The following is a 22,681-nucleotide window of genomic DNA, read 5'->3' on the forward strand; positions in this document are numbered from 1 at the left end:
AAAATTTAAAATGTTCACATTCAATTTGCATGTTTTGATCTCTGCTTCATAGAACTGACTAATCTGCTCCTACATCTGTGTAAGAGTCTTTCTGCCATGACTAACTGATCTTTAGCTAGTCTAATATGATTTCTGTTGCATTTTCAAATATCGCTAAAAGCTTGTAGCGTTGATTTAATAAACTTTTGATCCCAATATTACATTAATGTATCGGGTAATTGTGAAGTAAAAGATACTTTATTGATTATCATGCTATGATAAGTAAGAACAGAAAATCATCTTTTAGGTGATTTAACAATTGTGAGTTTTCTTACGGAGTGGCTTTTCAGTAAAGAAACCTTGTGCTTAAAGTGAGTTTTGTGGGAAATGTTTTTTATGAGCGTTCGAAGTGGAGACAGTGATTTCAGATGTAGAGTAGAATTTCCTCACTATCAGAGAGATCTATTGCAGAACAGTGAGTAGGATACTTGTTTGAGTATTTTTCTGGGCTGTGCACATTCTGTGACAAAATTACTGAACAGGATCTTACTGTGTCAGCTACCAACTGAGTCTAGTCCAGTGATTAGCATTTTATTGGAAGCCGCCAACAACATGATGTTCCTCATCAGATCTACAGAACTCTTAATAAGTGACATTGCCAAGTTACTGGCAGCTGTAATGTTTTTTTTCAGTCTAATTGAAGAAAGTTGTGAAACTTGCATAAGTTACCCAGGGCCTTCCCCCCGCCTCTCCCTATGCAATTTCCACAATTGCAGACTTCAAGTTTCCTCAGTGCTTGTACTTAAAATAACTTTATCTTTACGGTTACTTGAAAGAAACAGGGAAAAAGAAATTGCAAGAAAACTGCTGAAACAATTATTATGCAGTTCATCTTGACATGAAAAGTGGGGCCAGCGGAGCTGAGATGTCCAATCAAAGCCCAGCTTGTTTACAAGCAACACAAATGCCAATTTTATCAATATAAAAATGTGTTAAATTGCAAGAATAAATAATCAGACAGAGCTAGTTGTGTGCTTCTCAATGACTCCTGTAGGCCAAGAGCAAAAATAAAAGCATAAGGTAGACTGTCATGTAATGAAAGGAAATTTTAGATATTCCATACAGATAATTAAGATTAAGAGATTTTAAATTGACTAACAAAGTAAATCTCATGCTTTAAGAGCCCATTTTAGTAGTGGGGAGGGGAAAAAAGTCTGTAATTTGACCACCAATCTTATGTGTTTCATTGATGGTTACACAAGAAAATCTTTAATTCATAGGTGGGAAAGACCAGCTAGACTTTTGCTAGATTTTTGCTAGCCTTTTTTTAAACTTCATCCTGCCTGCCCTTTTATCAGCTGCTGAGGAGCTTTCCCTTCTTATAAATTACTCTTTTGCACAGCTGAAGTTAATGAAATTTCCCAAATCAGACATGATTCCCTTTCCCTTTCTGACCTGACCCCCTTCCGACCCTCTCCTCTCTTCCCTGCTTAAGCTGACTGAGAAGTTCTCCATTCAGGAACAGAGTAAACCACCATTTTATTTCTAGTATGTCTACTGAGTGGAATTTTTGTTCATCTTTAGGCAATTGAATCATTTGGTGACTTCATTTAGAATCATTTGGTGACTTCAAAAAGAAATATGTAGCCTAAATAGTCTACTGGTACGTGAGGGAGCTACCAAAGCCTCATAGTAGTTTTTTGAAATAAAGATTTAAACCGTGCAGGTACTTCAGGTGAAGTTCCTTCTTGTAGCACAGAGGAGCACTTCAGGTAAGCTGCATTGTACTTGTTCGTGCAGCACGCTGGAGCAGGCTCTGTGTGCACCCCATCCAACTTGTACCTGTTTTCCACTGAAAGGAAGTTGGAAGGGAAGGACATGGGGTCCATTTAGGTCTTCAGACCAAGTGATCAGGACTATGAGGGACGTAGCTGGGACATGGCCAGTGCGTGAACTGGGGAGATTGTGTGCCACAAGGATAAACAAGAGCTGCAAAAAGTGACCTGAGGATGACTGTTCACAAGTGATGAAATGGTATAAGGAATAACACTTTATTTAGTAAAGGCACTCACATTGCTCTATTTAGAACAGAGAACTTGGATTGAGCTGTATGAATGACTTCTTGAGTTTCAGAGCAACTAGGACAGTTCTAGTTTTTTTTCAAGACACCTGTTTATGTCCTCGTGCAATACAAATGCAAATGGAAAAGGCCTAACTGGGTATAACGTCTTGAGGCTCTGGTGTGCTGCTGGGGTAAAGAAGGAGAAAATTCATACGCTTAAATGTTCAGATTTTTGTAGTACTGAACTCTTTATGTAGCCTAATTTTTAAATTAAGAAAACCTGGTCTACAACAATGCTAGCAATCCAGAATTAAGCCAGAAGTTATTTGGAAAACTGTCCATGAAAAACTTGGTAAGTGTTTCTGATATCCTAAATTATAAGGTTCAGCTAAGTCCATGAGACTGAATGCTTTGGAAGGGTTTGAGGTCAGCGTTGTGTAGCTTTCTCTGGTGCTTGTTTTAGAGATTTCAAATGAGTTGAATACTTTCATGAAAATACTGTGATGTTTTCACTGTAAAATACTGCATTGTTGAGGACCATAGTTACTGTGAAACCACATCTAATTTCTTGAAAGTAAACCCTTTTAAGAGAAGATTGCGTTGTTCTGGAACAGTTAACTTAAATGGCTAGGATGTAAAGAACAAACTATTCTTTTTCCCACAAACTACTTGTGCATTTGCAAGCTAATATTGACATTCAAAGTTAAGACTTTTTTCATTCTGCTGAACATATCAGGATGATAAATGTTTCTGAAGGATTGCAGCAGTAACACTTGATTAACTGAAGTACAATATGACACTGTGAGTTTAGTTTGTTTTATTATATTACATTTTGAGTTTGAAACTGGCTCTTGTTTTTGTGCAGAGTTATTTCAAGTGACAGGAATGGGTCAGTTGGAGGTTATCTTTCAAGGGTGGTATATCAAATGCTGTTTTTCTTCCCCAAAATGGAGACTAAATTGGCAGCTTAAACTCAGCAGTAACAGTGAGCTGCTGTTTCTCAGTCAGCTGGTACCAGCCAGCACCAGATGGCCTGCATTACAGAGGTAGAGACATCAGTTTATTTGCATGTAAAAGGTACTGGAGAACCCCTCAAATAAAAGGGGGGCAATCATATTAGCACCTTTTCCCCTTCCTGTAAGGAAAAACAATGTGACAAATACTAATTTAACCAAATAGGAAGAACTTAATGTAGCTTGTTAGGATGGTGTGTTTGTTTTTCCCTAAAGACAAGCAAAAACTCCCACAGAAATTAACCTGCCTGGAAAAGTGAGGCAAGAGGAACTATCAGTCTCCATTAGTTCTCTGTGATGTTTTTTACTTACTCAAAGTATTCCAAATTATCATCCTAGTAGTTTTGTACAAGGATAAATGCATTGGAGCAAATAATGCACTAATATTCTACTCTTCTTTAAAACTGAGTAGCATGGTGAGGATCGGTGGAAGAGTGAAAGCCCTCAGAGTTTTTGGTGTCCACTTAAGCACCAGTTTGGTGGAAGTGATGTGTTTTGGTATTTATTTTTAAGTTGTAGAAATAAGTTGACTCACAAATACTGACCTGAATGATAATTTAAATGCAGAATTATGTTATAAATATTCCAAATGTTTTCTTTACTTTGATACTGTATTGATGATACCTTTGCTAAATCAGTTGAACAACTTGAAATGTTGATAACATCTCCCTAGCTTTCAAAGCATTATTTCCCTTTCTGAATCATTTAATTTTAAAGTGTTTTTTCCTTTCAATTTTTATATAAAATGTAATATAAAATTAAATTATAATATATAAGCAATCATATTTATCACAGGAACAGAAAAATAGAAACGTGTTTTGGCCTCTGGTTGAATACATAGTCTTATTTGTACTCTTAGTCTTTGTTTTCACAAATTCAGACTAAGTAGATATGAGTTAAAGCTCAGGTTTTAGGAGTATGTGATAAAAAAACAACCTGTTTCCCTTCCCGCTATCCCTACAAAGGGTGAAGGATTTTAAGGCTTCTTCTTCTGTCAGTCTGCATTTTACAGACTATGGACCTGTCCCAGCCTGGTTTTACATTTCTAATCGTACCTTTTCAGTCTTGCAGAAGAGATCAGATTATTTTTGGTTCTTTGGTTGTTTTTAATGCTAATCTGGAGAAAGGCAAATCAAATTAGATTCTTCCCAAAACTGTGCTACTCGTTCTTTCACAGGTAACAAAGGACTCCTTGTACTTGAGGATTGCTTTGAGAAATAGTCTTACTTAATGAAATTAATCTGTCATGGCTCTTATTACATGTTGGAAGTTGCAGACAAAGAAATTAAGAAACAGATATTGCAGGTAGAAGCAATGAAAGAGAACTCTTTTTTGTCAGGAAAAAAAAGAAAAGTTTTTGTCTTTTTAGTGTTGGAGAAGGAGTCAGTGTTCAGGAAGAGTATCACATTTTTTTCCTCAGCCCAGTGCATCTTTGCTGTTACAGTTTGATTCTCTCAACTCTGGTCTACAGCAGAACAGTATTTTAATATGGGGTTTCTTTTAATTCTATGCAAATAGAATCTAAAAACTATGAGAACAACCTTAAGTGTGGGTTGCTTTGGTTAAATTTTCCTTTGTTTAACTTGCCAAACTCTTTTTAACAAAAAGCTGTTGTTAAGTGTGCTTAGTTTTAATTGATCCTCAGCTACATTTTTGCTCCATGCATGTTCAAACCATAATACTGCCTTGGGTTTCCAGCTGATAGTAGTTATTAACAGATAGCATTTTCAGCTCATGCTAAGCTTCACCTTTTTTCTTGGTGATTTTGAGAAAATTAGGTAAGCAACGTCACATATCATACAACGTTTACTTGTACCTTGCACAAAATAAAGTGGGCACATTTAAGCAGGCATGAACTAAATCAGCCTTATTCATGGCTGAATGCTCTCTTTAGATAAAAACATCTGTATGACCAAGACTTAGTCATTCTGAAACATTTGAAACCACAGGAGCATTCATGAAGTTTTATAAAAATTATAGTACGAGTTAGGAGATTGTGTACAATCAATCAAACGTGAAGGAACAAAATGCATGACACTTTTACTGAAGTGGTACTGACACATGGAACTGACTGTAAAGAAGGATAAGGATTGGATGAGATGAAGTTGATAAGAGGAAAAATACTTTAATTTAAATAATGTCACTCAAAATAATAATCTTATCTTGTTTTGAATAATAGGCTCCCTTTGTTTTCCTAAAATAATGCAAGTACTGGACCATGAGCAAAGCAATCAAGTGTCTTTGTGTGCTCTGTTTCATTTTATCGTGCTAGAAAGTCCTTAATCTCAACAGTGTGTGACCATCAAGATAGGGCAGTGGGGTTGTGGGAGGCCCTGTCAGATGTGCACATCTTACTGAAGAGTAAAGATATTGACTTATTTTTCATAAAAATTATTTTAGATGTCACTGATAACATTAAATCTCCATCATTAACTTAAACTTTAAATTGTTTAAAAAAATAATGCCCCAAGAGGTTTCAACAATATTCCAGTCTTGTGCAGTTTTAGTGTTTTCTGGTTTTAATTATAGTTGATATAGGTATTGATTGTATGCCTTTTTGCTAAAAGATATAAGAATATTTCTTTGGACTGTTTAATTTATTATGTTTAATAATTGCTCATGGCACTAAAACAGTTGCACAGAGAAGTTTTTGACTCTGGCATACATCCTGTTGCACAATTGTGTCTTCACAAAATTAACTCAAGGGTATTTGGAAGACAGCACTGTAGCTGTGGTAGAGATAAAAGCAAAAGAAGATAGAAGCAGGATCTGTTAATACAATTTCAAGGAAGTGGACAAGTTTCTCACTCTAGATAATTTTGTAAGATCATAAGTATGATGCAGAATTAAGTTACCAGTTACCTAGTTGCTCAAGTAACTAGCATCTCTTTATTGCTAAATTCCTTTTATATATCCATCAGAACTGTTAACCCATCTGCAATCAATTGCCTCTTGGCTCTGTTGAAAAAATAATTGCAATTGGATGAGCTTGTCTTTCAGTTTTACTTGAACTTTTTCCTTTATAAAATTGGTACCTGCGGCTCGAAGAAAATGAGGGCAGTTCTGATGTTGGTCCCTGGGCATGTCAGTGTACTGTTGAAAAAATAAATCCATCCTGTCTCTCTGCTCAGCAACTATTGTCTCAACTTGAGGATATTTTATTTCATGTCAGAGGAAGATGCTGCAGGCTTGTCTGTTAGGCAGAGGGTGTATTTTGCACTGTGTAGTAACATGGGTAACTTCTGATCAAGGTAATAAACAGATTTTTTGTCTTATGTACTTAAACCTCAGTTTATACTGTAAGTAGATATCAACATGTCTTTTTCTTTGGTTTAAACACAGATTATTTTAGTGGTAAACAAAACAGATTGGGTTGAATTTTAGCATAAATGTTGAAATGGATGACTGAACAAACAAATCAGAGGCCTTGTAATATCACTTCGAAGGACCAGTTGTAAAATTTCAAAATCTTTGAAGCTGTGAATCTAAAAGGTTTTAGCAATCCTTAAATTTTTTTAGGTATTTTTAAGGATTTTTTAATATTTTTTAAATATTAACTTTCAGAATATCTAGAAATTTCATATAGATTCATATTACTTAAACTAGAGGATTGAAAGCAGAAAGAAGCTTGACTCATCTCCAGTGGAGATGTAGGCTGCTAGACTGGATTGTGGCTACAGTGCTTCTTGATATTTGATGTTAAAAATTATGATACGGAGGGTGAAGACAAAGAAAATAGAGCTTACCTGAGTAAAGAGAAATCCATTTTGGTATTGTATATGATAGGTGAAAATTACTTGGCTTTTAAAACAATTGTTTCAAAGTGATTAACTTTGAAATGAGAACAAAATTAAGGAAAACAAAAACCTGACTGGCAGAAGCAACTTATACAGTTAATGATGCATAAGTATTTAATAAACATTTCTTCTTCTCACTAAATTCTGCATTTGTGAAACAGAATTATGTATTTCTATGTGAGGATGATAAAGTACTTGTCAGCTCTCTCCTAACTTTCATAGCAGTTAAAGAAAGCAACAAGCTGATACAGAAGTAAGAAAAATTAACCTATGGGGCTATTTCAGTCTGATTAGTTGTTGGTGACAGGATTGAATTTCCATAGAGCTAATTGAGAGCCTTCTTTAAATGCACCTCTAGAGATATATACCTCTAGTATGCTTAGACTTCATAAAGTGTTTGTATCATACTGCTTGCCATAATGATAGAAAAGATGCTAGTGCAGGGTATTAGTCCAACACTCTGTGAAACAGATCTCTGTTACGAAAAGTCCTAACGCAGAAGCTGTTTATATGAAACAGTATTCAGTATGATGCTGTAAGACTGTTACTAAAACAAAGACTATAAGAATCGGAGGAAAAGCAATAGGGAGGAGCAGAGGAGTAAACTAATGACTGAAAACAGAACACAGTGATCTGCTTCTGCTAGTCCGTTGAAGGAAAGTGGTGAGGTGAGTCAAGGAAAGAGGTTGATTGCATAGTAGGTTATAGGACTTCTTGTGGAATGCAGAGAGAAAAGAATTTGGGGATAGGGCAGATAATATTGCATGAATCTTATATAATGGGATGTTTAGGTGGCAGAGACCAAAAGCAGGGGAATAGAGGAATCAAGGTGGATTGGGGTGTAAGAAGCATAAGGAAGCAGGGGGGAGGGGAATACAAAGGGGCAGTCACATACATGCAGGTTGCTGGGCAGTACGCTTGTGAGTCCTGCACTTGATCACCACAGGCTATTGTGTATATGTGCCAAATTCTGTTTGCAACCGTGTTGTGAGTGACTGCACTCTCTCTTCTGTGTCTGTATGTAAACACTAGCAAACTTCAAGTTGAACTACCAGATAAATAGGATAAGAAGCTGATGTCAACCACTGGAAAGAGACTGCAAGTCTTAGGAATCTCAGGGTCAGCAGCTGTAGAGACTAGCATCTAGAAGTCAGCTGTTGCAAAGACAGCATGTCTTAACACCGGCTCCTGGAAACAAACATTCTGTGATCATGCACATTGTGTAACAAGTAGCAAATTTCATGCTGGACTAGCCAGTGAGTGAGATATAAGCACCAGGAAAGATCCAAGGTGTGAGCTGGCTGCTAGCTAAGGGTAGAGGTCTTGATATTGGATGAATGTAGGATATAATATATTCTATATCCTATATTCATCCAATACATATATATATTGGATCCTATATGTATCCTGGGCTTCCTATATCGTATGATATATGATACAGAAGGCTCGGGGGGGGGACCTTATTGCCCTCCCTGAAAGGAAGTTTTAGTGAGGTGGGAACCAGTCTCTTCTGCCATGCCTGCAGTGAGAGGACAGGAGGAAATGGCCTGAATCTGAGGGGAGATTCAGATTAGATATTAGAAAAAAATTTTTCTCTGTTAGTGTGGTCAGGCATTGGAATAGGTTGCCCAGGGAGGTAGTGGAGTCACCATCCCTGGAGGTGTTCAAAAAGCATCTAAATCTGGTGCTGGCTGATGTGGCTTAGTGGTTTAGGGTTTACAGTTGTAGTACTGTAGTGGACAGTTGGACTTGATGATCTTAAAGGTCTCTTCCAACCTTGATGATTCTGTGATTCTAAGTCTCACTCAGAAAACATTTTTCAGCAAAAAAAGGTGCTTTTGTTATAGTTAAGGAACAGACTGCAAAGCACACCTTCATGAATAGGGATGGAAAAGATTTCTTGGATTGGATTGGTTTTTTACTATGAGCTCAGTCAGTTGCCATGCATGAATCAGCTCATTCTTGTCTGGAAATACATGAAGAAGGAATTACAAATACATGCCCTTTAGTTCTGATTGGGTACACTGATGTTGTATTATGTACTACTTGAAAGGTTTTTAGAAAGAAAGTTATAAAAGAAAACAGTTAAATGAGGAGTTGGAACTAATATAGCTGCATTATTGTAATCTTGCCCAGGCTAATGAGCACGATAGAAGGCAAGGAGAAATATGTAAGCTGAGTTCATAGAACCATAATATGTGATTCAAAAACTGAAGGTGTATTTAAAATAGCTTATAAAAATACAAACTGTGTTTATTGCATTTCACAGCTTGCAGACTGAGATGCATTAAAACACTTCGACCCTAATCCGATTTATAGATCTCATAATGGGACGCTGGATTAACTTTAAGATGGATCTGTTTAGATTTTCTGCTTCGTAGTAATTTCTACTTAAAGATTTAAACCCCAGGTTTTATTGGATTAAAAGTAGAACTCTTGCTTTTTATCTAAATCAAGTTCCGTGACAAGATAATACAAAATAGGAAAAGGGTTGATAAACAGCTTTTTCTCTGCCTTTTGTGTCCTTGTAAACAGGTCCTTGCTTCTGGGCTCAAATGCAGTAATTTCAAAGATTTAGAGCTGCAGCAAACTCTGCTCAAGTCCTTGGCCTCAGAATCCCTGGAAAACTTGGTTACCTCTGCACTCAGTGTGCCTCTCCTACTCTGCAGTCTTGGCCATCTCTAGATTGGCTTCAGGTTCCTATTTTTTGTTGTGACCATTACCTACCAGTCATCTCGCAATCTTTTGCTTTTTTCCAAGTATCAAGCAGGAAAAAGAGCTTTCTCTCTTTTTTTCAGACCCTATTCTGGACTTGTCAGCTTCAAGAACCTAATATACTGGAAACAGAATGCATAGAACTAGTATTTCAAATGTGGTGGTTATTGTATAGATTTAATACATGAATATAAGAATTTAAAGAGATTTATCTGTGATATTTTGCTGTAAGTATAAAAAGACAGCCAACTTCATTTTAGGAAATTATGTTTCTATGTGGTTCATACCTTGTTTTGAGCAAGGTAAAAGGGCCTCTGAGGTTGTCTGATGCATTAGAAAGGAACTAAACCGATCCAGCTAAGTATAAGACGTGAAAGGTTTTAAGCCTTCTTGGAATACATTGACTAAAGTAAATGAGATCTGAGCCAATGTTTTAAATTCAGTTAAAATACAGTGTTAGTACTGCGCGGTCAATAAGTAATAACAAAGGAATAGTCTTAATCCATTTCCATAGAAATTATTAGCATATTAGCCTAGACCCATATAAAATCATATTAATGGAATAAGATTATGGTGCAGGGTCTGTTAGATCTACCGTGAAGTTTTTAATTCAAGTGACTAAGGATACAACACATTTGACATAATCTTGTTCAAGTACCTTGCTTTAACTGTGAAAATCTAATGAAATCCATATACCTAGGTTTTTAAAATGAAGGTGTGAATCAAGGACCACTTTAAAAAGTTTGCCTTTGAAAGTTTGTTTTGTCTGAAGAACCTTCATGTGCACAGAATCATATTTACGACAATTTGGTTTTGTTGGTTTGCTTGGTGTAAATGCCTTAAATTGGTTTATGCAAGTCAGTGTGAGTAGTTCAGTGTCTATGAGTGACTGGAATAATTGCAATACTTACATTTCCCCCTCGGGTTGGCAGTTTGGTTTGTGGTAATTCTAGTTTTATAAATGAGAATGGCAGCTTGTTTTGTTGTTGTTGTTGTTGACCTGCAGGTTTTTCTCTTGATTAGAAATGAATAGAGTTTGTTTGCAGAGTCACTGTAGTCTGTACATAATGATAACACTGTAACATAACTTGTGTTTCAATATAGTATACCTGTTTTCTGGCTTTTTGCTAGTTCAGCAAAATAAGAGTTCATCACTTGCTGAAAGTATCCTGAGTTTTGAAGAGTTAGTCTGATTTCTAAGTTTCTTCATCAGTTTCAAGTCTGAAGAAAAAATCTTATGATATGATATGGTATCTTATAGGAGGGTAAACAGAATAACACATTTCATCTTTAATATAATTTAAATATTATGAAAAGATTAGTTTTTACTTATATGCACGTCAGGTACGAAAGCTGTAAAAACATTCTTTAAAAATTCTAGGATGCCTGCGTGACTAGTGCTGTAAATAGATATGGACTAAACTTTGGATAGCATAAATATATGAGCTGTCAGAAAAATCATATCTACAAACCTATTGCAAGCTTATAGTCAATTACTTATATTATTTTCTCGTATGGCAATTCTCAAATGTTTATGCTCTCTTGCAAGTTTTACTGCCAGCAGGTAATGAAGAGGGAAGGAATCCAATTACTTTATGCACAAGGCATACTATTCTTACCTAATAAGAGGAAAGGAACACTTTCGTTCAGTAACCATAGAGGCGTATATGAGCTCCAGTGAGTAAACTGGAAATTGCTTTTAAGTGCTCTTCACAAAATTATTTGATGGATCTTCAGCTTTCATAAGGCTTCTTGTAGTTAAGGTAGGGTATATAAGTTAGAAATGGATTGGTAGTCAGATCTGTTTTAAACAGACTTCCTAGATTCATATGAATTTTTCATTGAAGTAGAAAATTGAGGAAAATGTGCAGAGAAGTATTTTTTGTGTTTAATATTAAAATATGAAAGAAAATAGGAGCAGCTAAGTGGACTGAACAGCTGATGAATCAGATTTTTGACGGTGACTGATACCTTGCTTCAGAGTAGGAGGGACTTTTACATTAGTAAAAGGTTACATTTTTACAGTGCGTCATGTCTTAGAACTGTTAAACGCTTGAAATCAGTACCTATGAAGATAATTCACATAAAGTTACAAAAGCAGAAAAGAGAAACTTGAATCACCCATTTATAATGAAAAATAGTCGGAGTATTTTCGCTCTGTGCTGGCACATTTGAACCAGACCTTACCAAAGAAGTTTGTTTCAGCACTGTCAATTCCAGTGCAAAATGCCCTCAGTTACCTCTCTCAAAGGAGAGTGTTCTGATGAACAGGAATATGCAGAAGAGTAGCCCAGAAATTTAGACTGACCATAGGCTCTGGAATGTATGGTCATATTAAAAAATGTGTTCTGAAAGGATACCAGTGTCCTTGATCATTTCACAAACTTGGATTATTTTCCTATTTTACTACAATCATAATTAAAAAAAATCAGTGAGGTTGGCTGCAGAGCAACATAGTTGCTGTTAGATCTGAATATTCTTGCCATTTTCTCATTCAAAGTCTAACACCAGAAGACCTCATGTATGTTGTCTATTCTGTCAACCAAGCAAGTTGGTATAAAGCTTTCCACTTCCCTCGTCTTCCCCTGCCCATCTTGTGCACCTGAGAGCCCTACGTGGTGCTGAGAGTTGAGAAAGGACAAGTTTGTTGTTTTGCAGAAAGGGAGCATTGGTAACACCAGCTGCAGACCTCACAGTATCCTGAATTTAATAGGCATGTGACAGTTGCCCATAAGATGACCATATCCCTTATAGGCAGCATCGTATGTGCTGTACTATAATCTTTGCGCAGGGGAAGGAGGAAGATTGACTTGGCAATGCCTTCATTTTTTTTATTGTTTTTTTTTTCTGAGGCAGAATGAATCACTCATTTAATGGTTATCTCCAAAAATAGCTGGCTGAAGAAAATTTGATGAAATACCCACAGACACCCTGGACTTCCTACAGTATGTGACTTATACTTCAGGTGTTACTTAGTGTTCTTCATGGTCTCATCTCCTGCAGACTTGCTGCCTAAGTTTCTGTGAGAAAGCATTGCTGCCTGTTCCAGGGACTGGGAGTTTGCCTTTGGATAAGTCTGCTGCAAAACTGTAATGCTCAGATTCAGAGGTTCAAGGCTTGTGCATGCTAAGCTTCAATAGGAAGACTGAATTTGGGAATTCACTGTGGTTTGTAGGATGAGTTCCATATATAGGAGCATCCGTTTGCTTAGCTGAGGTCAGTTGTCCCAGCTACATCTCCTTCCAACTTCTTATTCACGCCCAGCCTATTGCTAGGGGTAATGTGGCCAAAAAGAAAAATCCTTGAGTGCTGTGTGAGCACTGCTCAGCAGTAGCCAAAACAATGGTGTGTTACCAACAGTGTTGTAGCCACACATCCAAAGCATAGCACCATATCAGCTGCTATGAAGAATGTAAACTCTGTCCCACTAGACCCATATAGGCAATTAGTTTGCAAAATATATGGTATAAAGTAGCTGTCAGTTCTCTTGTCCTTGTCAAAGAAACATGCTTATATACTGGGTAATTTGCTTTAGAGTAACATAAAAGAGAGAGAAACAAGTCTGTAAAATCAACTCCAGAACTTAATGTGTGAATAGTGATTAACAGTGTTACTTGCTGATTTATTTGGTTTCATTTAACTCAAGCAAAGTATGTCACATAAAGTAGATTGAACTAGAATGCTGTAACTAGTGGTATATTGAGGGCAATGCATTGTGAGAGTTCAATAAAGGCAAATATTGGTTTCTGTAAAACAGAGCTTTGTTTTTTAAATTGAGACCTAGTAGACACAATTTTTTTTTTTTTTTTGCTGGCCTAACCTGGTGTTCTTACCCAATTTTTAAAAATTAAAGTTCAGATAACTTCTATTGTTGCACAAAATTAGTAAAGAAAGAACAAAGGAAGAGTGGCACAGCAATGCAACGTTAAATACAGGTTGCCAAATTAAAAGATACCCTTTCATGATGGAATAGAAAACTTTCTCATTCTGTGTAAATTGGGAAGTTATTAACAATTCTTTTCATTTTTGAGGATGTAGTCTGAATTGGAGCAAAATAAACCTCAAAACTTTGGTACAGATTTTTGTAACTTTTCCACCAAATCCTGATGGCCTGGAAATTACTTTAAAATCTTGGAGCTGAAATTGTATGTACATGAACAAGATTGGTAAGTGATTAAGCCTACCATTTTCTAATGGTAGGAAAATGATCAAGATTAATTAAATCCGAACCGGTATCTCTTTGAATTACAAGAAGACTGGCTGGTGCAGCTTCCTCTAATGAAGACACCATCTCAATGTGAGATTAAAGAAGTCTTGTGCACTGGATTGCTTTAAAATCAAAATAAATTACAACTGGCCTGATCTTCTCCACTGTTGTCTGCTTTTGGATTTTATTTGTGATGGTTTCTTAGCATAAAACATTAAAGTTGACCAAGGTGCAATGTGGAGGTATGTGGAGATTGCCAGCATATGTATTTCTCTCCTGTAATTTCAAGTCAGTGGATTTACAGTGACAGTGTGTAGGAAGTTAAGTGAAGGTCTAAATATTCATCTCTGTATTTTCTTTTTGTTTTCTTTTAATAGGAGAGAGATGCTGCTTCTTGTCTGTAGACATAATTCTCAGTTGTTCATTTTGGTAGAGGTAAAGTTATGAGAACTTCCTAAATATTTTACAATATTTGCTCTTTAGATAATAATAATGGCCAGTCTTCGCGAGCGAAGATTTGGGAAAGGTCATTAACCCTTCGAACCTGCGCAGTGGATTTTTTAGGTGAGACCCAGCGTGCGCTGAACTGAGCCCACCCTTTAATCCTGAGGTTCATCTGCCGGGGCCGAGCAAGCTTGGACAGTGGCAGTGAGGGTCTCAGAACGTAGGTTTGTTTAGAGTGACCTTCTCTTAGATGGATTGCCACACAGGCCTGACGAGCTCCATCTGCCCGGGGGGCTGGGAATCGAACCCGGGTCGTAGCGGTGAGAGTCCTGCACCCTAACCACTAGACCACCAGAGGCCCCGCTCTTTAGATACTGAAAGGGGATTTATCTTGTTACCTAAGGACTACTCACGGATGTAGTATTAGTGCTAAACTGTCACATTATTGTACTGTAGATGTGCAGCAGACAGGATTTAGGTGTAGCTTGATTTGGGTATAAAATTGGGAGTCAGTCATCACTGGATCATCATCATCATCATCATGGCTAGGCTTCACGAACGAAGATTTGGGAAGGGCTCTACCCACATTTACAGAGAACTGAATGAGAGCAGGAAGTTTAAGAGGAAATTGTTTCCATGATAACACTTTTAGCAGTTATCAACAGCATCAAAAGCCTTATTGAAGTAAAGGAAAATACTACACAGTGCTCTCCACTTGTTTGCTGAGACAGTCGTGACATTGTAGAAAGTTGTTGGGTTGATCAAGCGTAGCTTCCTCTTGGTGAAGCCATGCTGGTTCCCCCAGTCACGTTCTTGTCTTTTATGTGCCTGGAAATGATTTCCAGGTTAGTTGGTCCATCACCTTTCTGGGTACTGCAGTGAAGTTGAGCAACCTGTTGTTTCCTGGGTCTTCCTTTTTGCCCCTGAAGATAGGAATGACAGAAGAGTGTATTTAAGTAGAAGGTTAAAGGGACAGCATTGAAAAATAAAACAATAAAGGATTATTGCATAGCAGTTACCTGTTGTATACATGATTGCAAAAATGTATAGTACCCATACTGGATCTGAATAATGAGTGTGACCCTGCTTCTCTACTGAAAAGATGTGCTTTATAGATGAAAATACACGTAAAAGATTGCAAGGTTTATTTGCCTGCTTAAATTTGCAGAAGTATCTAATACCTGCTGAATAGAGGATAACTTAAATTGATTATTGTGGCTCTTTTCAAAACAAAGGCTTGTTTTTTCTTAAGGCAGAAAATTCCAAGTCATGCTAGGTACTAAGCTGACCATGTGAAGGATGCAAAAAAATTGACTCCCTGGAAGCTTATTCTGGCTTTGGTTTCTTTCAGTGATATTTGCAAATAAACTATTTTCAGTAATCTCAATTTAAGGCAGCAGACATTTCTTGCTTTCAGTAGGTACTCCAACATGAGAACCACCTTGAAGAGTAATGTAGTGGCTATTAGTCACAACTGTGAAAAATGGCAGTGTAAGGCCTGCGTATCCAAGATGTCTTGATGCTCTGCTGTTTGCAAGGACAGTGTTTCAGAAGAAATGTGCTAGTAGCATAAAAATTATTTTGAATGAGAAGTTGTTAATACAGGACCTGAAGTAAATATATCTAGGAATTGCTACAACCATCTACTTTGTTCAATCATCATCATCATCGTCGTCATCATGGCCAGGCTTCGCAAACAAAGATTTGGGGAGGGCTCTACCCACGTTTGTTACAAGTGTACTGGTGGCTAAAAAGGCCAATACGAGATAGGCATGTCCAGTTGCAAAAGGCACAGCAGAAAGACTCCTTAGGTGGAATATTCTGCAAGGCACGATTCTTGCTGCATTGTCTTTTCTCCTCGAGAGTGACCCTGTATGCTTTCTCAAAAGCATCAGCAGCGTTATAGATGGCGTGTCTCCAGACCTCCTGATTGGAGGCCAGAGTAGACCAGTTATGGTGATCAATATGGCCAAGGCTGAGATGTTGTTTCAGGGAGTCCTTGTATCTTCTCTTCGGGGCTCCTCTCATGCGGCAGCCAGTGGCAAGTTCACCATAAAACAAGATCTTAGAGAGGCGGTGGTCCTTCATCCTGGAGACATGCCCTGCCCAGTGCAGCTGTGTTCTCAGCAACATGGCCTCAATGCTTGTGACTGCTGCTTGTTCTAGAACAGACGTATTTGTCACATAATCTGACCAGTGGATGTTTAGGATTGTATATTACTAAGACAGTCTTGAGTGTTGTAAAAACAACAGTAGCCTCAGTAACCCTGATGGCTCCACTTGAAAATAAACGCGCAAAATTGTGTACCTGTTGTCTTCTACTTGCCTTTTTCATATCAGATTTTTAATGCTATTTTTAGTTTATTTAATGCTGCTTAGTCTCCTGTTTTTCATGTGGTCTTATTCCAAAGGGTACAACAAGGACTAGATTATCTGGTACTGGTGTCAATACTTAAAAATAATTGCTGTGGGAGTCAAGCAGACCAGTAATAGAAAATGAGATGAATCTTAGTGCAGCAAGATTCCAAGCATTTGTCATGCTACCTTGCATCTCTACAAAAAGCGGTAATTTTTAGGTAAAGCACAACACTAAATTAAACATTAAGTTTAGGAAATGTCACTGCTTTGTTATGCAGTTTTTTGCCTGTTGCACACTTCTGTGCTCACTGTGTGCAGTACTTAGCATTAATATCTCAAAAGGCCACTCTCTCCATAAAGCTTAGTCATGTATGAGTCCTGTTGGAGGAAAACTACTAAAAAGAAATTAAAAATCACATTTCTCTTTATGATTTGGAATAAAATTTTCCAGTGACACCAGTGTGACTTCCCTGTTTGTTCTTTTCCAAAAATTTTAACACCTTGTTTATGCCAGAATTATATGGGCTGAAAGGGACCTCTTGAGGTCCTGTGCTCCAAATCCTAGGGCATGGTCCCTGCTACAGAATGCTTCAGTAGGGCATTGCTTTTCACTGTACCTTCTTCAAGTGGACCACAGTGCAGTCAGGTAGCCCAAGATCCACAGGACCAAAGAGAGAACAAGACCGTCCTAAGAAACAGTATGGCAACAAGGGGTATTTGGATATTCTTAAGAATAACAGCGTGTGTGCAAGGTTGTTGTTCCAACTCATCCCACTAGTGCCAGCCTTACTTAATTTATGTCTAAATGTGGGTGACTTTAGAGAAGTCCCTGTCTATCTGTCAATCTTGGCAGACCTTAAGCACTGAACAAATGTCTTCTGAATTTGAACAAAAACCCTCCTATGTGCTGTGAAGCATCTTAAGCAGAAATAAAGGCATACCCAGTTATAGAATAGAAATCTTGGAGGATAGGAAATTCCAGGAAACGGTCTTTGTTATGGTGAGAGAATGGGGGGAACAACATAGTATTGCAGGTAAAATTAAAGGTAAGAGGAAGATTTTTTTTTTTTTTTGTTCCAGATAGCTGCTGAATATTGCTTTACATGACCACTATTGTACAGTTGTAGTATTGATAAATGTCAGGTGGCTGATACGTTTTTTCAATTTTCAGAATACAGGTTAGTGTGCTGGTGAAAACTGTGTAGCTGTAAAGGTGTTGGACTGTGCTTTGTGGAGAAAATCTCCATCAATGAAACAAATGCAGTATTAACGTCTAGAAATATTTGCTGTGCTAACAAGCTTGAAAATGGTTTTGCAGTTTTTCTTAAAGTAACTCACTATGAAGTAACCTTTAAACCTATTACTTTAGATACTGGCAAGGGAGCAAAATGGCACAGAAACTGCTGATCAAGAAATATCATAACAATATTAGAAATGGGTATCTTAAAGGATCATATTTTTATAGAACTTCATATTTTTATACCTTGTGTCTTCACTGCCTTTCTTATTTACAGAGTGATGAAACAGAAATATGCATTTAATAATTCTTGAAAATGTTCATTTGACAAAGCAGAGGACCTAAGTGGATTATTCATACTATATTTTTAAATTTTTAGAGTAGATAATGAGATTAATTTGCTACAGTAATAAGTACCAAAAAAAAAAGTGCCATTTGAACTCTGTTTAATTCTTACTAATATATGCAAAAGTGTTTACTTTCTGTGAAAAGTTTGCATTCAAAACTAACCCTGCCAAGCTTTAATTTATTTTGAACTTATGCTTTTAGGTAGTTATCAGAAATCTAATCTGGAGTAATGAAAATTTGCAAATATGATATAATTCTAACAGTTATTCTTTTCAGTTGAAAGAAGTTGTTCTATATTCAGAATTTTTAGGATGTTTAAACAAAAGGAAAAAAAACAGTTTCGTGAAATCAAGCAACATGTCAGAAATGCTTCTTTTTACAACTTCTGTGACCCATAGTGTTCCTTACAGAGTTGGAGAAGACTCAAATGTGCGGTTTCATGACAAATTCTGTTCTGAAATATTCACTGTTAGTTCTGATTGGTATTTAGGATAATAATTTAAAGTTTTATGGCACATATACTGAGGTGTGGTCAGTTGTAGAAAACTTTATTTTGAATTGTCACTTTAACAAAATTCTTGATATGCAAAAGTTTACTTTCAAAAACTATAGTTTTTTGGAGCATTGGGAATCAGTGTGCTGTGCTTCAGATCATAAACTCAGACATGACAGTTATAATACAGTATAGAATCAGGGCATCCATGGAATATTTTTCCAGCAGGTGATTTCCCAAACAGTTTGATCTTCAGCAAGGTATTTAAAGTCAACCTAAGAATTTTTGGCAAGAGGAGCCAAGTATTTCTCTGAGAGATTAGCAAGGGTCAGTTTGAGTATGACAGTAGCTGTGCCCTGTAGCTGCAGAAGAGGAGTTCAGTTCGTCGGAGCTGTTTGCTGGAGGTTTTCAGCTGGGGCTTTGCTCACATAAGAGGAGGTCGGTAGTGTGACAGTAAAGGTGTATTAAACCCATGTGAGGAAATGCACTTCTTATGTCACTACTATAAACTAGTTTGTATTACTTTTAAAAATTGATGTTTCAATGGATTCAGGCAATCAGCCTGATATTGGTATGAATTATAAACAGATATATGAAGTAATTTTCATAATCAAATTTCACGCCAGTAGAAATATTTTGAAGTCTCTAGGCAAGAAAAGACTAGGAGTTCCCTTTTCCAAAAGAGAAGAATGCTATTATTAGCCTTCAGGTTTATAAAGGAAAAGATCATGAACAAAGGTTGTGTGCATCGATGCTTAGCCTCTGTAAATGCTGCATGTTCTGCAGATGCTCTTTGCAAGAAGGCTAAATAATGTCACTAGTCTGCTTTTAATTTTTAAATCTAAGCTTTTAAAAACTTGATTTTTTTTTTTCTCTTTAATGTTGCAGAAATGTATAGTTTGGTTGCTGAAATGAGTTGATAAATTATAGACAGCTCTTTGCCTAGTGGATGATATGCGGTGATCGTTTAAGGGTTTAAGACTTATTTTTAAGCTATCCTTGAACTTAGTTTTATTTAAAAAGTGATTACATACCAGTGAAGATATAATGATAATTTTTTACAATCACGTGCCATGCTCCTTTGACCATAACTGCCACATACATCATTACAAATCAAATTCATTATGATAAACAAATATAGAAAAGGGCTTTTACTTCTGATACTGAAGCAGCATCTTTAATGAGAATTTTTTAAGCATGGAATCTTTTCAGAAAGGTTACTTGTGTTTATTTTTTTTTCCCTTAAAAGCCACAGAAGAAAGAGGATCAGCAATCAGAAGCTAAAGCAAGTCCAAAAAAGTCATCAGAACCCACTATTGACCTTTTAGGACTTGGTAAGCAGTACATAATTACCTGGTTTTAAATCAAACACGGGTACATCGTTTTATATTTTAATAGACATACTTTTATTTTCGCTGTGTTTACTGATAGGTAGATAAATTTGAAAACCGTAAGATTGAGTCTATGAATTTGAGACTATAAAGGCAAATGCCACAGGGATATGGGTATATCAATACTTATGTTTTGCTAAGGAAAGTAATGAGCTCCTCTGGGAAGGGGAAGTTATCAAAGTGATCTTCAAAAGGCTTGTGAACTGTAGTATTTCAATGTTTATGGTACAAGTGTACTTTTCAGTGAAAATGCTGAGGTTACCTGTATTGTGTATCTATAAAATACCTTATATCGTAAAATTCCTATATCAGGTAAAAGAACAGGAAACTGTCGGACTGCAGCTGACTCGTATCTTGTAAACCTTAATACCTTGGGCATTTCAGTGTTGTGTAATGACTGTGACCATCGTTCATTTTTATCTAAAACGCCTTTTTGTTTTCTGACTGGCAGGTGACTGTGTATTTGTCTTGTAAGTAAACTAGTTTGAAGTAAAATAATTTAATTTGCCCTGTTGTGTGTAGTCCATATTCGTAAAATATGTCTTTCATTTATCTAGGGTTACTCTAAGTGCGCTGTTTCCATTTGATAGAATGGAAATGGAAGAATATAATGTTGCAGTAACTATTTTTATTTCCTTTTGTTATTCATTGTCAGGAAATTTTCTAAAAGTTGTGAGTGGATATTAAAAGTATTCCATTTATATCAATATAATGGTTATTCTTAATTTTCTACATAATTTCTACAGGATATTGGAGGAGGCTGAGAAGTCATTTAAATGTCATTAGTGTAAAAACTTGACTTTGTAGAAAAATGGCTTGGGATTTTTTAATTTTTTGTTTCAAGGTATGAATGATGTGACAAAAAGCAATAAATGTCTTCTCTGTTTTAGAATTCACACTCTTATCCAAAATGCATGGTATTTTTCCCTCTGGATGTAGACTTAACTGTAAAGTACTATTTTTGTATGGATTATGTCTATGTTGTGATCCATATCTCATTCCAAGTAATCTGCTACTATAGGCAAGCAAATCTTAATTATCACAGTAGAATGAATGTAGAATGAACCTATTTTAAAAAAAAAGTTATTTAGACTTGATAGAAAGCTGATCTTCCTTTATTTTCCTTTAGCAGAACAAGAACCTAATTAGGAAGTAAAATTCAATCAGTATGTGGTTTTAAGATTACTAGGCTTCTGTATTCTTTTGGTAATGATTTGGAAAGAATCTTGGTAACAGTGTCATGATATAATAATGAACTTGGATTACATTGGCTAACTAGAAATGTAGTATGCAATGGAGAGAATATTATAATTGGTGTTCAACAGCCATGCTTCTTCAGTGAGATATACAAAGAGCAAAGTTTATAATACATATGTTAAAACCCCTAAATTTTAAAGGAGGGAATGCTTAAAGATCTTTTAAACAACAAGTTGAAAGGCAGTGTATTAAGCCAGTAGCACTTGGAATCCTCTGAGCTGCAAATGAGATATGTGTTAATGAGAGCAGACCTGCATATTTCATTTGGAGAGTAGTCTTTTAATTAACACTTCCAGTGCACTACTTCAGATAATATTGAAAGAGAGATCGCATCAACCCAGTATATCATACAAGAATAGCAAAGGTTGGAAAGGACCTCAAAAGACCCTCTGGTCCAACCTGTGGGAAGGAGAGCCTAGAGGAAATTATCCTGTGTGATCACATCCTGAGAACCTCCAGTGATGGGGACTCTACCACATCTGTGAGAGGTTGTTCCAGTAATTGATCTCACTGTAAAAAATTTATTTCTTATGTAGAGATGAAACCTCTCCTGGTGCAACTTGTACCTGTTGCCCCTGTCTTTTCTGTGTGGCTCCTTGTGAGGAGAGAGCCTCTGTCCTCTTTGTAGCTGCTCTTTAAGTACTGGCATACTGGGATGAGATTCCTCCCGAGCCTTCTCCAGCGAGGAAAGGCTGAACTCTGTCAGTCTTTCCTTACAGGGCAGGTTCTGCAGCTCTTTGGTCATCTTCGTGGCCCTCCTTTGGACCCTCTGCAGTCTGTCTGCATCTGTCTTGAGCTGGGGGGCAGAGCTGGGCACAGACTCCAGGTGCAGTCTGGGAAGCGCTGAGTCGAGTAGGGTGATTACCTCTCTCTCTCAGCTGGTAACACCCCGAGGATGCAGACCAGACTCCCACCTGCCTCTGGTGCTGCAGTGATGCACTGCTGATTAAAATGTTTAATATGTCATATCAAATAATATTAAAATGTATATGATTGCTTAGCTCGTTCTTCTTAGCGGACATGTTTCTAATGAGGATTCATTCTCTTAGGACTTAATTTCTGCAAATGAAGAACAGTAGTAGCTTTTAGTAGGGCAGATCAAAATTGCTTGTGATAGCAGGTTGAGTAATTTTAGTAGATCAGAATTCATGCTAGAATAATTGTGGCTTTCAGAATAGCCCATCTTCTTTGCCAACTATTTTCTTGAGTAACCCTCAGTGCTGGCTTTGGGTCTGGGGTTAACCTTCAGGTCATTGCTCTTTTATTGTCTCAGTTGGTCTTGTAATAATGACCTCATAAGAAGGTAAACTTCCTGAGACAGGACTTACCCTGTGAAAATTGAAGCTAGACAATTTTTTGAAAATAAATACTTTCATTTTT

General features: G+C 36.8%; 1 protein-coding gene across 2 annotated transcripts in view; it reads left to right on the top strand.

The window, feature by feature from the left end:
• SMAP1 (small ArfGAP 1) overlaps positions 1 to 22,681 on the top strand; it is an 89,263-nt gene that overhangs the window by 47,300 nt on the left and 19,282 nt on the right. For both annotated transcript variants that reach the window (XM_017825543.1, XM_017825549.1), the window contains one exon: positions 19,903 to 19,987. In XM_017825543.1, coding sequence (XP_017681032.1) covers positions 19,903 to 19,987 — 85 coding nt within the window. The remainder of the gene's footprint in view (positions 1 to 19,902; positions 19,988 to 22,681) is intronic.

The sequence above is a fragment of the Lepidothrix coronata genome, unplaced genomic scaffold (genome assembly GCF_001604755.1).
Source record: "Lepidothrix coronata isolate B3197 unplaced genomic scaffold, Lepidothrix_coronata-1.0 Scaffold4, whole genome shotgun sequence".
NCBI lineage: Eukaryota > Metazoa > Chordata > Aves > Passeriformes > Pipridae > Lepidothrix > Lepidothrix coronata.